This window comes from Chelonia mydas, chromosome 7, assembly GCF_015237465.2.
Source record: "Chelonia mydas isolate rCheMyd1 chromosome 7, rCheMyd1.pri.v2, whole genome shotgun sequence".
Classification (NCBI taxonomy): Eukaryota; Metazoa; Chordata; order Testudines; family Cheloniidae; genus Chelonia; species Chelonia mydas.
This window is the reverse complement of record NC_057853.1, coordinates 84,358,010-84,371,755: the sequence shown is the minus strand read 5'-3', so window position 1 is coordinate 84,371,755 and position 13,746 is coordinate 84,358,010. Positions and strand designations below refer to the sequence as shown.

Here is a 13,746-nt window from a genome sequence, read left to right as displayed (position 1 = left end):
TGTGAATGGCAGTAAATGTTAACACTGTTGCAAAAAAAAGCAAACATGATTCTGGGCTGCATTAGCAGGGGTGTTGTAAGCAAGACACAAGCAGTAATTCTTCCACTCTACTCCATGCTGATTAGGCCTCAACTGGAGTATTGTATCTAGTATGGGTGCCACATTTCAGGAAAGATGTGGGCAAACTGGAGACAGTCCAAAGAAGAGGAACAAAAAATGATTAAAGGTACAGCAAACAAGGGAAGGTTGAAAAAACTGTTTGTTTAGTCTGGAGAAGAGAAGACTGAGGGAGTACAGAACAATTTTCAAGCACATAAAAGGTGGTTACAAGGAGGAGGGAGAGAAAAACTGTTCTTTAACTCCTGAGGATAGGACAAGAAGCAATGGACTTAAGTTGCAGCAAGGGCAGTTTATGTTGGACATTAGGAAAAACTTTCTAACAGGCTGATTAAGCACTGGAATAAATTGCCTAGGGAAGTTGTGGAATCTCCGTCATTGTCTAACCTGCTCTTAAAAATCTCCAAACATCCTGTCAGGGATGGTCTAGATAATACTTCCTTAAGTGCAAGGGACTGGACTAGAAGACTGCTCGAGGTCCTTTCCAGTCCTACGATTCTCTGATTAAGATGTAGAAAGTGTGACTGCTGATTATGAAACCAGGCTTGCCACCCTAAACAAAGTTCACATGAGGATAAAATGCCCAGGCATCCAGCTCAGAATAGAGAGCTCTTTAGAGCAGGGGTGGGCAAACTACGACCCGCGGGCCATATCTGGCTTGCCACCTGATTTAATCCAGCCCTTGAGCTCCCGCTGGAGAGAGGGGTGTGGGGCTTGCCCTGCTCCCGCACTGGAGCGGGATGGGGGGGCCACTCCGCGCACACGTGCCACAGCTACCAGAAGCAGCGATGTGTCCCCCTTCCAACTCCGATGTTTAGGGGCAGCCAGGGGGCTCGTTGCACAGGTGCTGCCCCCGCAGATCTCATTGGTCAGGAACTGCGGCCAGTGGGAGCTGCAGGGGCGGCACCTGCGGACAGGGTGTCTGAGCCTCTGCGTAGGAGACAGAGGGGGGGACATGTCGCTGCTTCCGGGAGCTGCTTGAGGTAAGTGCCACCTGGAGCCTGCACCCCTGATCCCCTCCTTTGCCCCAACCCCCTGCCCCAGCCCTGATTCCCCCTCCCATCCTCCAAACCGCTCAGTCCCTGCCCGGAGCACCTTCCTGCACCTGAAACCCCTCATTCCCATCCACATGCCAGAGCCTGCATCCCCTCCTGCACCCCAACCCAATTTTGTGAGCATTCATGGCCTGCCATACAATTTTCATACCCAGATGTGGCCCTCGGGCCAAAAAGTTTGCCCATCCCTGCTTTAGAGTGTTGTGTAGGATAAAGTGGCAGATGGAAGTCAGTAATATAGTGGACAAGAGAAAATGTGATCAGGCTGGTTACTAATATCCAAAACTGAGCTTGGTTTGAGGGAGAGCTTAGTTTGAGAGGGAGAGTTCCTGTTAAAGGATGGGGAAGTGATTTGGAGTGACACACAAGGATGTGTTAAGAACAATTTTGTAAGTCTTTTATAGAAGCTAATTACTATTTTATCTATGACTTGGATAAAGGACTTCTTGGTATAAAACAGAGACAGCCATTACAGGAGGGGAACATTACTCAAAATGACTGATAGACTAGAGACAAGCAGGGACAGATGATCGCTCTTACATTTCTCTGAACAGAACTGCAGAAGCTGTAGTATCAAAAAGGTTTCAGAGTAGCAGCTGTGTTAGTCTGTATCCTCAAAAAGAACAGGAGTACTTGTGGCACCTTAGAGACTAACAAATTTATGTGAGCATAAGCTTTCGTGGGCTACAGCTCACTTCATCGGATGCAAAAAGGTGACTCTCTTTGTTGATACTCTGTGCAATGGAGGAGTATTTGAAGGAGAGATGATTCCAGTAAAGTAACCGCAGTGGAGTGAAATATTAGAGCTCTCACTTCAAAAACAGACTCTGCTGCAGAGTCCTAACTCATAAATAGTCTTGGATTCACTTCTGCTGCTGCTGAGCTAGTCTAACACTGCATGAAGGGTTAATTACCTGATTTTTTTCAAAGATGCCGAACATCCCAACTCAGGAGTCTGACAGCTGAAGATGCTCAGCATCTTTAAAAAATCATACTTGGACCTGACCACCTTCAGGATTTTAGAGAAGGATTGTACAAGTCCAATAGACTTTCTTAATGTACATTCTGTCTGTGTATAAATACAATTTAAAGTGTCTATATGACTTAGCATGGGAGAAGAGTGCAGGAAAGTTAATTCAGGGTAACAGAAAATGAAGATGTATTTGGCTGTCTCTAGGGCAGCATTTTCTCAGATGTAGCCACTTTGGCTGAATGAGGCCATCAGGGGCTTTTCTTCTGGCTCTTCTTTCTCCCTCCCCCAATTGCCCCTGCTGCCTCCTCCGGCCCTGGGCTTTGGCCTTGGGTGGCAGGCTTACCACTTATCGCCCCCGGTGCCTTCTCCGACCACACGGCAGCAGACTCCATCCCCTGGCTGTGGGATTGGGGCTTGGGCCCCGGGATCCAACCCTGGCCATGCAGCGGATCTGCGCAGGGCTCACCCCCCAATAACCCCTGGCTCCCCATTTAGGGCTTAATTTGTTCCCATGCTTGCTGGGGCTGAGTAAGTCTCCTATGAAAGGTGATATTTGTATGTTTGTTAATGTCACTTTTCACAGCAGACTGAGTAGCTAGCTGAGTGGGAGGCTGTGAAATGTGATATTAACATACAAATATCACTTTTCACAGCAACAGACTTACTAGCAAGCAAGTCTTTTAAAAAGAAAAAAACCACCCGAAAAAGACAAGAACGTGCAAAGCACCTTATTTGTGTTTCTGTTGTGTTTAGGTCCAGTAAAAAATAGAGACAAGTGTAAATTGTTTTTATTACTGAGTCTGCAAAAAAACAACAACCCCACCCCACCTAAATAAATTACAATAATTTTGAGATGTATATGTGCATATTTATTTTTTTCCTAAACTTAATTCAGTATTTTAGGAAAAATTGTTAGTGGCCACCGCAAGAGTTGGTGGCTGCACTCCGGGGCCACCAAAAAACTTGAGAACCCCTATTCTAGGGTTTGAAATGCTATCATGAGATAGCTGTAGAAATGAACCCGAGACTCTCAGCTCAGAGCTAAACTCCTGCTTGTATTCTCATGAGTAGTCTGATTCATGGAAATCAATGGAACTATTCATGAGAGTAGGTTTAATAGGTTTTAACCCTTTGTTATTTCACGGTATGCCCTACAGGGGAGGGATTTATTTTTTATGACTTCGAATTTTTTGTAGATGAAAGTTTTAAGTGTACAGGCTGGAGTCAAATATTCATTCTCTCTCCTCCAGATAATATACTGCTTTATTAGATTTTTATGCTTCTCCTTTCACTATAGGTAGCCAACTACGGCGTAGGAGGCCAGTACGAGCCTCATTTTGATTTTGGAAGGGTAAGTTCCTCTACTTTTCTGCCTTCACGGCTTTCTACTTCACATGCACTGTGTTTCTCTTTTTCAGGTGGCAAATTATGGAGTGGGAGGACAGTATGAACCCCACTTTGACTTTGCACGGGCAAGTAAAGAGGTGGAGGGGTAAAAATGACCTACTGAAGCCTAGGCCTGTTGACTATGGCACAATATATTTTCTTTAACTTGTGTTAAATTTCATAGCCTATTAGCTCTTCTAATCCATATTAATGGGTAAAGCCCTCTAAACCACCAACTGAACAGGCGTTATGAAGCAGTAAGATCTCCTTTCAAACTGTAAAACAGTATTTTATTGAGGGAGGTGACTAATTCTTTCAGACTGAAGGTATTAACCCCATTTTAGAAATGGGAGATGGACCAGGTATGACTGGCTCAGCGAACTGTAATAATGAAAAGTCAATGTAATAATCTTTAGTCACTGGTGCAAGTTGAACCAAAGTCTGCAGTGAATCAGAGTCATTACTACTGATGTCTGTTTGGTGGCATATGGAAAATGATGTTGTGGTCTCAATCAACGGTTTTCACTCTCACAAATTACCACAATTTGCACCCCCCTAGGTAGTCTCTTCAGAGAGGCCAGGAACTGAATGGGCCTGGAGACTTAATTATCTTCTCTTTTCTAGAGAGAGTCCCTGCAGGTCAGGATTGTCTGGACAGTGTGGTGAAGTGTGCATTTGCTACTGCCTATTGCTATACCTTTAACGTGGAGAGAGAATTTCATTTCCCAGAGCTGTGAGTTTTAGCACCTTTCACTAGCAGTAAATTCTCAAAAATCAGTCCACTGCTTCTTCTGGTTTATAAATTGCATAAAAAATTAATTGCCCAAAGAAAGAAATTAAGAGATGGCAAAAGCCTTTTATGTTCCCTCCCCTCCCAAACTCTGCTTTTGTTTATTGCTTATTTGATAAACAATTTGAATTGCCTCACCTCTCCCTACCCCAACTGAATTTCACATGCCTGGAAATAATGCCATTTCAGCTGGTTGTTTAATGGGCATTTTATGTGTGATTAACATTGTCCTGTGAACCAAAACCAACAAATATGAAAAGTCCTGTCATCAAAGACATTGAAAATCATTAACAGTTTGTTTTCAGCTGCATGAATTAATTTCTAAAATAATGGCTTCTAAAAAGAATGACTCCAGTACACAAAAATATACAATGTTATTGTGCGGGGGGAAGGTATTGGAGACGTCCCACAGATGAATATGTAACAGTAATTCGTCTCAACCAGAAGGAAAGAGTTTCCTGGCCCAAAGTGTGGATGGTTCCTCTTGTGATGCAAGGGATACAGTTTTAAAAATGTTCTTTAGGGCAGGTCTTTGTTATAGCAGTGCCATTGTGGCATACGAAGGGAGGAAGTCAAAATTTATTTTTTTTAGTTGCTTTCTAGCTAACTCAGTATTAAATCAGTAATGTGGGCATGGCTTCTTGATTGGCTGAACTTCAGTAATTGCATTAAAATTAGGGCTGTCAAAGGATTAATTGCGTGAGTAATCACAATTTTTTTTTAATCACGCTGTTAAACACTAGAATGCCATTTATTTAAATATTTTTGGATATTTTCTACATTTTCTAATAGATTGATTTCAGTTATAACAATAAAAACTGTACAGTGCTCTTTATATTTATTACAAATATTTGCACTGTGAAAAGTTTTTTTTAGTTCACATAGGAGATTGCTCTACAGTACTTGTATTATCATGAAAGTTGAACTTACAAACGTTATGTACAAAAAAAAACCTTGCATTCAAAAATAAAAAAAGTAGAACTTGAGCCTACAAGTCCACTCTGTCCTACTTCTTGTTCAGCCAATCACTAAGAGAAACAAATTTGTTTCCATTTACAGGAGGTAATGCTGCCCGCTTCTTAATTACAGTGTCACTTGAAAGTGAGAACAGGTGTTCTCATGGCACTGTTGTAGCCACTGTTGCAAGATATTTAAATGCCCGATGCGCTAAAGATTCATATGTCCCTTGATGCTTCAACCACCATTCCAGAGGACATGCATCCATGCTGATGACACAGAGGCTTGGATCTTTGTATAATACATCTCAGAATATACATTTTATGCATTAATGCATGGTCATATTTTATCAGCAGCTTCAGCAATTAGAGCCAGACATCCTGCTTCTGAGAAATTGCAGCTGTAGCACTAAGAATTGGATAATTCAATATCTAAGCTGTATAAAATGTGAGAGTTAAGAAAGCCAAATAGCACTGGCAGCAACATCATGGCACAAGGGCAAATACAGTAACTAGCAGGTATAGTCCCTACCAAAGGGTCACTTGTGCACTAGTATAAAGAATGGGGGCAGAAAAGGGAAAAGCAGATGGAAAAAGGGAGAAGGCTAAAAATCAGGAAGAGAGCCAAAATAGAGGTAGGGTTGCTGTATGTGTTAAAGGCAGCCAATGAGGTATGTCCCCAAGGAAGTCCTGACCTCAGCCTGCTTCTCACTCAACTGAGGCAGTGAGGAGCAGATTTCCCTTGTGTAAACTCAGGTGCTTGTCAGTTACAATTAGACAAGTACTTAAGGCCTAGATTATGAAGGGGTTATATTAATTTTTAAGACAAACACAAAGGGACATTTTCAACTTGTCATGTGGGCTGGAACCTTTTAATTTCAGTAGTTTTAGCAAAGGTATACATTGGTTTATCTGTTAAATATTTTTCAATTTCCTTGCGCTCTGTGTCCCAAGCTTTTTGATTTTTTTTTCTGCATGAGTTTGTTTGCTGGCACTGCAGCTGTCTGTCCACTGGTGTGCAAATTACATGATTAAAATAATGGGCATTTTATTAAATCAGTGTGTTGCTTTCTTTCACAGAAAGATGAGCCAGATGCTTTTAAAGAATTGGGAACAGGCAACAGAATTGCTACTTGGTTGTTTTATGTAAGTGAGACATTTTTAGCCATATCATTACAAACTGTTTCTGCCAAAAATGTTAGTTTCTATTTCCGCATCTTTATCTTAGGCACTTTAGTGATTTCAGTGATTCTGATTTATGTAATCTGCAAATAAAGGCAGCTAGTAATTGCTCAGTGGTAAATAAGAGTACCTTTTAAAATTAGGTCAACTTTAAAAAAAAAAAATTAAGAAAACTTACAGCCTTGAAGGTCTTTTCTTTAGGTGCTTGAGGCTTTTTTTTTTTTTTTTTTTTAAATCTGAAAGGTAGTTAACAGGTCTGACACTTCCTGTGGATACCCAAAGTTGTGAGGCACTTCGCTACCATCTGCCCTTCATGTAAGGAAGCCTTCTCTGTACATAGCAGGAGTCAGCTCTGCAACTCCTGACCCAGATCAACACAAGCACTTCCATCTAGGCATTGCTCGTTCAACTATTACTCTGTATTTTAGCAATAAGCACACTACAACCCTCAGGCTTTCCAAGCATCTCCCTGGAGTGTTCACTCCCTTTTCCGCTGGACATGCGGTATTTACAGATTTGGTGTGTCCAAAGAAATAGTACACCCCAGTTTACCCATTCCACCTCACATCACCTTTGCGCTTCACACAGCACTTAAATATGTTTACAGTGAAATCAAGTAGGTTTATTTAACAAAATATAGCGATTCAAGTAATAGCAAGTAGTAGTACTGGAAGCAAAAGGCTTACATTTAAAATAGAATCATAACATGCATTCTACAACCTAGACTTAATTAAATAGATTCTTGCAGAGTTATGCTCACCAAAAGTCCTTGTAGTGTTTTACAGCCAGTCTTGGCTGTAATCCTGTTTTCATGAGAGAGACATGCTGTCAGATTGTCTCCAAGGTGAAGGACTCAGTGTTTCTTTGCCTCCCCAGATATACAAATCCTATTCTTAGTCTTCATTAATAAAGAGAACACACACCCATAGACCCTGCTGATTTGTTTTTTCTTACAGATTTTCTCCCATAGATTGTATAACTGTTGAACTGGCACCTGGCTCAGTCTGTATATAAGCCTCCAATGTGAGGCAGACAATACACAATATGCATGACCAGACAGGGAGAGAAGTGTCTGTTACCTCCTGCCTGAAAGGAACCTGTGCAAGACCTGTTGTCTCGTGGTGCCCTGAGTTAAGAACCCAAATTCTTATACCTTAAGAACATAACTGAAACATACTTTTCAGTATAAATACGTAACTTCTTAAATATTACCTATACATACATTTTGCAGTGATTGATGACCATTGGGCTACTGGTCTCAGAGACGGTACAACTTTTTTGTGAACTATTATGCATCTGTTTGACCCAGGGGATCCCTGTGCACCACCTGTGCCCTCTACCAGTTGACAACAAGCGGTCCCAACAGGCACATGCAGGAAGTTGTCCATTGGTCCATGCCTCTCCTTGTGCTCCGAATTGAAGATAAGGAGTGGTGCAGATCAGCTCCCTCTTAACCAGCACTTGGCCTGAGTCAAAAATCTCTGTCCAAATGCATCTTTGCAGAATCTGCAAATATACAATCTATATTTGTACATAGTTTAAGTATTCTTAGCTTCTTAGAGTTTATAGTCTAGTTAGCTTAGTTTCTTCCTGCCTTGTGGAGCTTCTTCCTGCAGAGAAGGATTATACTCCGTCTTGGGGTTTAAGAACTGTCTCCTGCCCCAGCTCCTTCAGTCAGTGATGAACACCAGCGTTGCCTTTACTTAGAGGCTCACAACCACCAAGTGCAGCCTTTGTCACGAACCTGAGGCACGAGAGCGCCGTGTGAGGAAATACCACATGGAGAAGGCCATAAGATCCCAGTAAGAGAGACACCCCTCCAGTGGCCTCAGACTGTAGGCAACGACCCTATGAGCACAAGTTCTAGAGCAGAGGCTATAACAGCGCTAAGCCCAAAAAACCACTGCCTCTTACCAGAGTAAGGGGCATTCTTGTGGGAATAAGAGATCCCCTTCTAGATCTTCCTTAAAATGAAAGTATCCCTCTCCAAATAGGTCCAAGTCAGGTAAGTCCTTGCCTACAGGTCCTGAGGAGTTAGATCCACCTAAATCTTCCGTTCAAGAGGGGAAGTTGTGAAGGAAGAAGAATCAGCCAGTTCTAGCTCCAGCTCATAGGACAAAGGATCAGCATCTACCAGGATGGACTGGGAATTTGACTTTGGACTGCCCTTCAACAGCACTGACATTCCAGCAGGGATTGGCCAACCACCATGCCCTCAGGTGCATCAGTCCCAACCTCCAGAACTCCAGTGTGGTCTGAAATTTTTACCTTGCCAGAGGATAGTTGTGTCTTACTCTGCCCACAACCTCCTTTCCTGTCAGGCCTGTCCTCCTCAGACATGGAAGAAACTACCCTGAGGATTCTCCCCTACCTTTTACCACAAACTGGAACATTTTTCTACCGGTAGACTGCCAGTAGATTATGAACCTACTTTCTCATCCGTTGAGTCCAATGTTCTAGATGAGTCTGTCTCCTCCTAGGGAGACTAACCCAACAGAACCTCTAAGAGGTCTTGGAACGGTCCTCCTTCAAGATACAACTGCCCACAGAACTGCATTAGTGGGGTATTGGTCCCACAGGAGCCTTATGCCAAACAGCCCAGATCTGTGCACAAGCCCTGCCAGCACTCTTCTCCCAGCTGATACCAAATGACTGAGTACACAGAGGAAGAAATTAAACTAGAGGATCCACTGGTACTGATAGTCCCAACAGGCATGTCATTGTCCTCACCCAGAGGTGGTCACTCCATTATTGCCATATCAATTGATGGCTACAGCTAATGTCAGGTGTTTTTGCAGGGGATGGTGACTGAGCTCCAGCTCTCTCTTGATGAGGTCCGTGACACACATTCTAAACTCCTTGACCTCTTACAACCCTTGGGCCCTTCTCTGGTGGTCCTCCCAATGAACTGGGGTATTTTGGCCTACTTCTGCACACCCATCCCAGGGAGGCTAAAAGAGCAGAATTCCTCTTTACACCCAGTGGGTAACTCCCTAGTGGTGCAGGCAGTCACAGAGAGATCAAGATTACAACACCCCAGGGCAGCTCTAACAGATAAAGTCTCTAAATGCAGCAAATGTCTTGACCTTCTGGAAAGGATTTTCATCAACCAACCTCCAAGTCAGAATTTGCTAACTACAAGGTCGTGCTTCCTCAGGAGGACAGGACTCAATTCCAAGACCTCATAGAGGAAATCAAACTGGTGCCTGAGACCTCATTCCAAGTGGTAGTGGATGTGGGTGATTCCATGTTTAGAGCTGTTGCTAAAGCTATAGTTATGATGCTTGAATCATGCCTTGATTCTTCAGGATTCTCCAGGGAGGTCCAGAATATCATTGAGGATTTGCCCTTACAGTCTAACTCTTCAACAGGAAAGTTGATGAGTCATTGCACTTGTGTAAGGACTCCGGACAATTCTCCACTTCCTGGACATTTATATCCCAGCCCCAAAGAGAAGACAACACAAGCAGGGTTATAAACCCAGACATGCCTCTCAGCCATTTTATCACTAGCACTTATACAAGCTGCCATCCAGTGCAAGAGCATACAAAGATTCGGATATACTGCTTCCTCCGCCTCAACTATCACTGCTCTCTCCCACTCCACCACCCGGGGGTTTCTTTTGATGGGGCACTCTGTGTAGCTCTACTGACGCCATGCCATTCCTTGCTAACACCAGACTTTTGGTGGTTGCCTTGCCCACAACTTCCTAATTCCAATGAGAGGAGACTTCATTCTCATGACATCAGATGGGCTTTGGCATTCTATCTGCAAAGAACAAAACCAATTAGGAAGTCTTGAAGGTTAGTTGTTGAAATAGAGTGATTGCAAGGAAAAGCATTACCTGCGCGCGCGCTCGCTCTCTCAGCTGGTGCATATTCCTCCTTTAGACAGGTGAAAGCACTAGACCACAAGCAACCTCAACAACATCTTTTACAGAGGTACCTATACTACATATTTGTAGAGCGACTACCCTGGAGTGCCATCCATATCTTCATGAAACATTATGCCTCAGTGTAGGCCTCTTTTGCAGCTGCAGCTGTTGGGACAGCAGTTTTACAGACATCTATACCAACTGCATCTTCGCACCCTCCTTCTTTTTGAATACTGCTTACCAATCATCAACATGTGGAATACACATAGGGACCAGTACTTGAAGAAATACTTATCTGTAACTGGAGGTTCTTTGAAGTGTGGAGTCCCTATTTGTATGCTACTACCTGCCCTCCTTCCCCTCTGCTTCCGATCTTCCTTGATTCACGGTAAGAAGAAGAACTGGAAAGGTGTTGGTTTGCACTGTCCTTTATAGCCTCAGTTTGGAGCATGAGGAGACCAAGTGTGCAGGTGCAGAACAATAGACATTACTTGCTAAGAAATTTCCAGTCTAGGTGAATGGAGTACATGCATATCCATGTGTGGAATACAGATAGGGCTGACACATGTCAAAGAACCTCTAGCTACAGATAAGTGAACTCCATTTTTCTAGCTGCCACAGTATTTGTACTCTGTTCATCATTGAGGCATCTGAAAGCCTTACAAATTCTGGAACAAGCATTAAACATATTGTGTTTAATGCTACAGGGCCATAGCAAATGTGATTTTACAGCTAGTCACAGAAATTGTGCCCTTAATGAGGAGTCAGAAATGAAGGTTTTTAGTAACTTAATATTTTATTGATGTGGTTTTGGGAAAGCACTGAGTAAAAGTCTCTTATTTTCTCTCCTTTACAGATGAGTGATGTATCAGCAGGGGGAGCTACTGTATTCCCTGAAGTAGGAGCTAGTGTTTGGCCTAAAAAGGTAAGATGAGTTTTAATGCAACTTAGATGTTACTCTCCCACTTTCCCTCCATTAATATCCAGCTGTGAGGAACTGTATATTTGGATGTTTAAATGTAAAATGAAAACTTCCAAATGAATTGATTAAAGAAAGTACTAGGCCACCAATCCTGCAAACACTTAAGCAGTACCATTTATTTCAGTGGAGCTACCTATGCAAGTAAAATTGCAGGTCAAATCTAGCTGTGCTTGTGCAGAGTTTCTGTTTTTGCTGTTCTGCATGATTATGATTCAGTGCATGTTAAAACTTCATAGACTACTGAAGCCAATAGGTCCAAAACACAAAACTTACCTTACTTGTAATTTGGGTCAAACTCTATTTGCAGGGGAAACCCAGACTAGCCAAGCAGTGCACAGAATAAAACTCCTGTTTAGAAAATGGTGGTGGCTCTTAAAAAGATCTTTTTGGGTTCTCTTGTCCTCTGTAGGGAGAGAGCTGGGTTCCAGGGCCACTTGGCAACCTGGCTGTACTGCCACAGACACATCAGGATCATGCCCTTCCAAGCCTGGACAAAATAGTATAGTGGGGGCCAGCTGGGAGGGATAGGGCTGCTTAGTGAAGCTGAGCCAGGGAGATATGGACAGGATCAATAGGCCACTTGGCCTGCCTTCTAATGTTCAGTTGCCACAATGACCACTCACTCCTACCAACAAGTTTTCTTTGTTTAAAAGAAACCAACTCCTCCTCTCCCCACCCCCAACTAGGACATCAAATGGGAAAAAAAAATTAACACAGTTCAGGTTTCCCAGGGGCAGCTAGTGCCTTTCCAGAACATCGAGTTCAGCAAAACTCAAACTTCAGAAAACCAGGAAATAAGGAGTTAAGGTAAATGCCCACATAACTTTATCTCTGCTCCCCTGGAGCTGACAGTAGTCACTGTGAATTATCTACATGCACTGCAGCTGCATTCAACGTGAGTGTTTTAACTGTACTAAATGGTTTTAATGGTGGAGGCAGCAGGGGGGTAGACATTTGTTTGTGAGCTGAGAAGAGTCACAGAACTGTGAGTATATGAGAAGTTCAGGATTTGCACCCCACCTCCTATGTGTGAGGAAGGGAAAACAAACAGCACATGTACCTTGAGGAGCCACTGTGGATCATTTTATTACAAAATTTTGTAGGTTGTTTCAGGAGCAAGTTTCAGGAGGGTCTTGCCCTGTGAGGTGGAACATGAGAACAGTTTGTAGATGGGTAAGGGAAAGTAGAGATTTAGGTGGTATCCTGTAAGTGTGAAGCAGCTGTTTAAATTTTACAAGTGTGCTGTGCTGTCAGGAGAGTAGAGTGAATGAGTGTAGGGCAGGTACAGGAAGCTTTTTTTTTTTCCCTTTTCACTGTAAATTAGAGTATGTGGGTTATGGGGCATTGCTCAAAGAGGGCAATGTTAAGGTTTATGTGGGTGGTTTACCTTAACTTTGCATTTCCTAGTTTTCTGAAGTTTAAGTCTTGCTTAACCCAAACTTCTGGAAGGACATGAGAAGTCACTGGAAATCTTAACTCTGTGCTAACAAAGGTTGTTGCCATTTAAATAAACCTTACATTCTGGATGCACACGGGGAAAAAAAAGTCAAATGTTTTGGATTTATTAAAACAAAGGAAGGAACTATGGCTAGTGAATTTTAATTGATTGTCACCATACCCTTCATGATTTTAGTGGATCTCAAAAGTTCAGACCTAGGGCTTGCCTACATGGTGAGGTAATTTTGCACTTTTACTCTGCTCTAGAAATCCCTCCACCCGCAGTGTTGCACATTAATTGGTACATGTAGACACTGGTGCACACTTTTAAAGGTTCCCTAGTGCACTTTAACAAACAACACTTCAGGAATCACACCTCCCCATAATGTTTGTTATTCCACACTGAAGACAAGTTTTTATTCATAGCTTGGAAGAGAAAAGTTTTCCTGCTTTTTCAGTTCCCACTCAGTTTCTTAACTTGGAGTGAACGAGTTGAAGAAACTGAAATGAAGAAAATATTTTCTTTGCACCTGCAGAAGAGGTTGCTGCCATCAAAAGCTGGTGTAGCACTGCAGCAAACTCAGGTTCCAGGTGCTTAGCCAGTGACTTCCTGCAGTTTCAGTGCTCTGACTCTCTTTAGAACTTGGCAGAAAACATACTTTAATATTATATTTTGTATTCAATTTAAATGAATATTAAGTTTAGGCTTTAACGGGTTGTCAAGTTTAATTTTAAATACATTCATTTAAGAAATGATTGTAAAAGTCATTGATTATTAGCCCTGCTAGAAGTAAACTTTGTGTTGCATAAAGTAAAATATTATGTTTGTATTGAAATTTCCAGGGAACAGCTGTATTCTGGTACAATCTTTTTCCAAGTGGAGAAGGAGATTACAGCACAAGGCATGCAGCCTGTCCAGTACTAGTTGGAAACAAGTGGGGTAGGTATCCGTATTCTGCCAAATGTCTGATTTTAATTTTTTTTACTTAGCTGC

At 42.5% G+C, this 13,746-nt stretch overlaps 1 protein-coding gene and 1 long non-coding RNA gene across 9 annotated transcripts in view; one reads left to right on the top strand and one right to left on the bottom strand.

Annotated features, from left to right (window-relative positions):
* LOC119566760 overlaps nt 1-13,746 on the bottom strand; it is a 65,567-nt gene that overhangs the window by 26,085 nt on the left and 25,736 nt on the right. The gene's annotated exons all lie outside the window — the stretch shown is intronic.
* Nucleotides 1-13,746, top strand: part of P4HA1 (prolyl 4-hydroxylase subunit alpha 1) — a 74,390-nt gene that overhangs the window by 57,683 nt on the left and 2,961 nt on the right. For 4 of the 8 annotated variants that reach the window (XM_043552137.1, XM_043552138.1, XM_037903578.2 and 1 more), the window contains exons 11-14: nt 3,443-3,496; nt 6,358-6,423; nt 11,190-11,258; nt 13,596-13,692. In XM_043552137.1, the coding sequence (XP_043408072.1) occupies nt 3,443-3,496; nt 6,358-6,423; nt 11,190-11,258; nt 13,596-13,692 (286 nt within the window). Of the gene's footprint in view, nt 1-3,442; nt 3,497-3,563; nt 3,618-4,155; nt 4,265-6,357; nt 6,424-11,189; nt 11,259-13,595; nt 13,693-13,746 lie in introns of those variants that run through there. The other 4 variants (XM_037903574.2, XM_037903577.2, XM_037903576.2 and 1 more) reach the window with 2 other exon arrangements.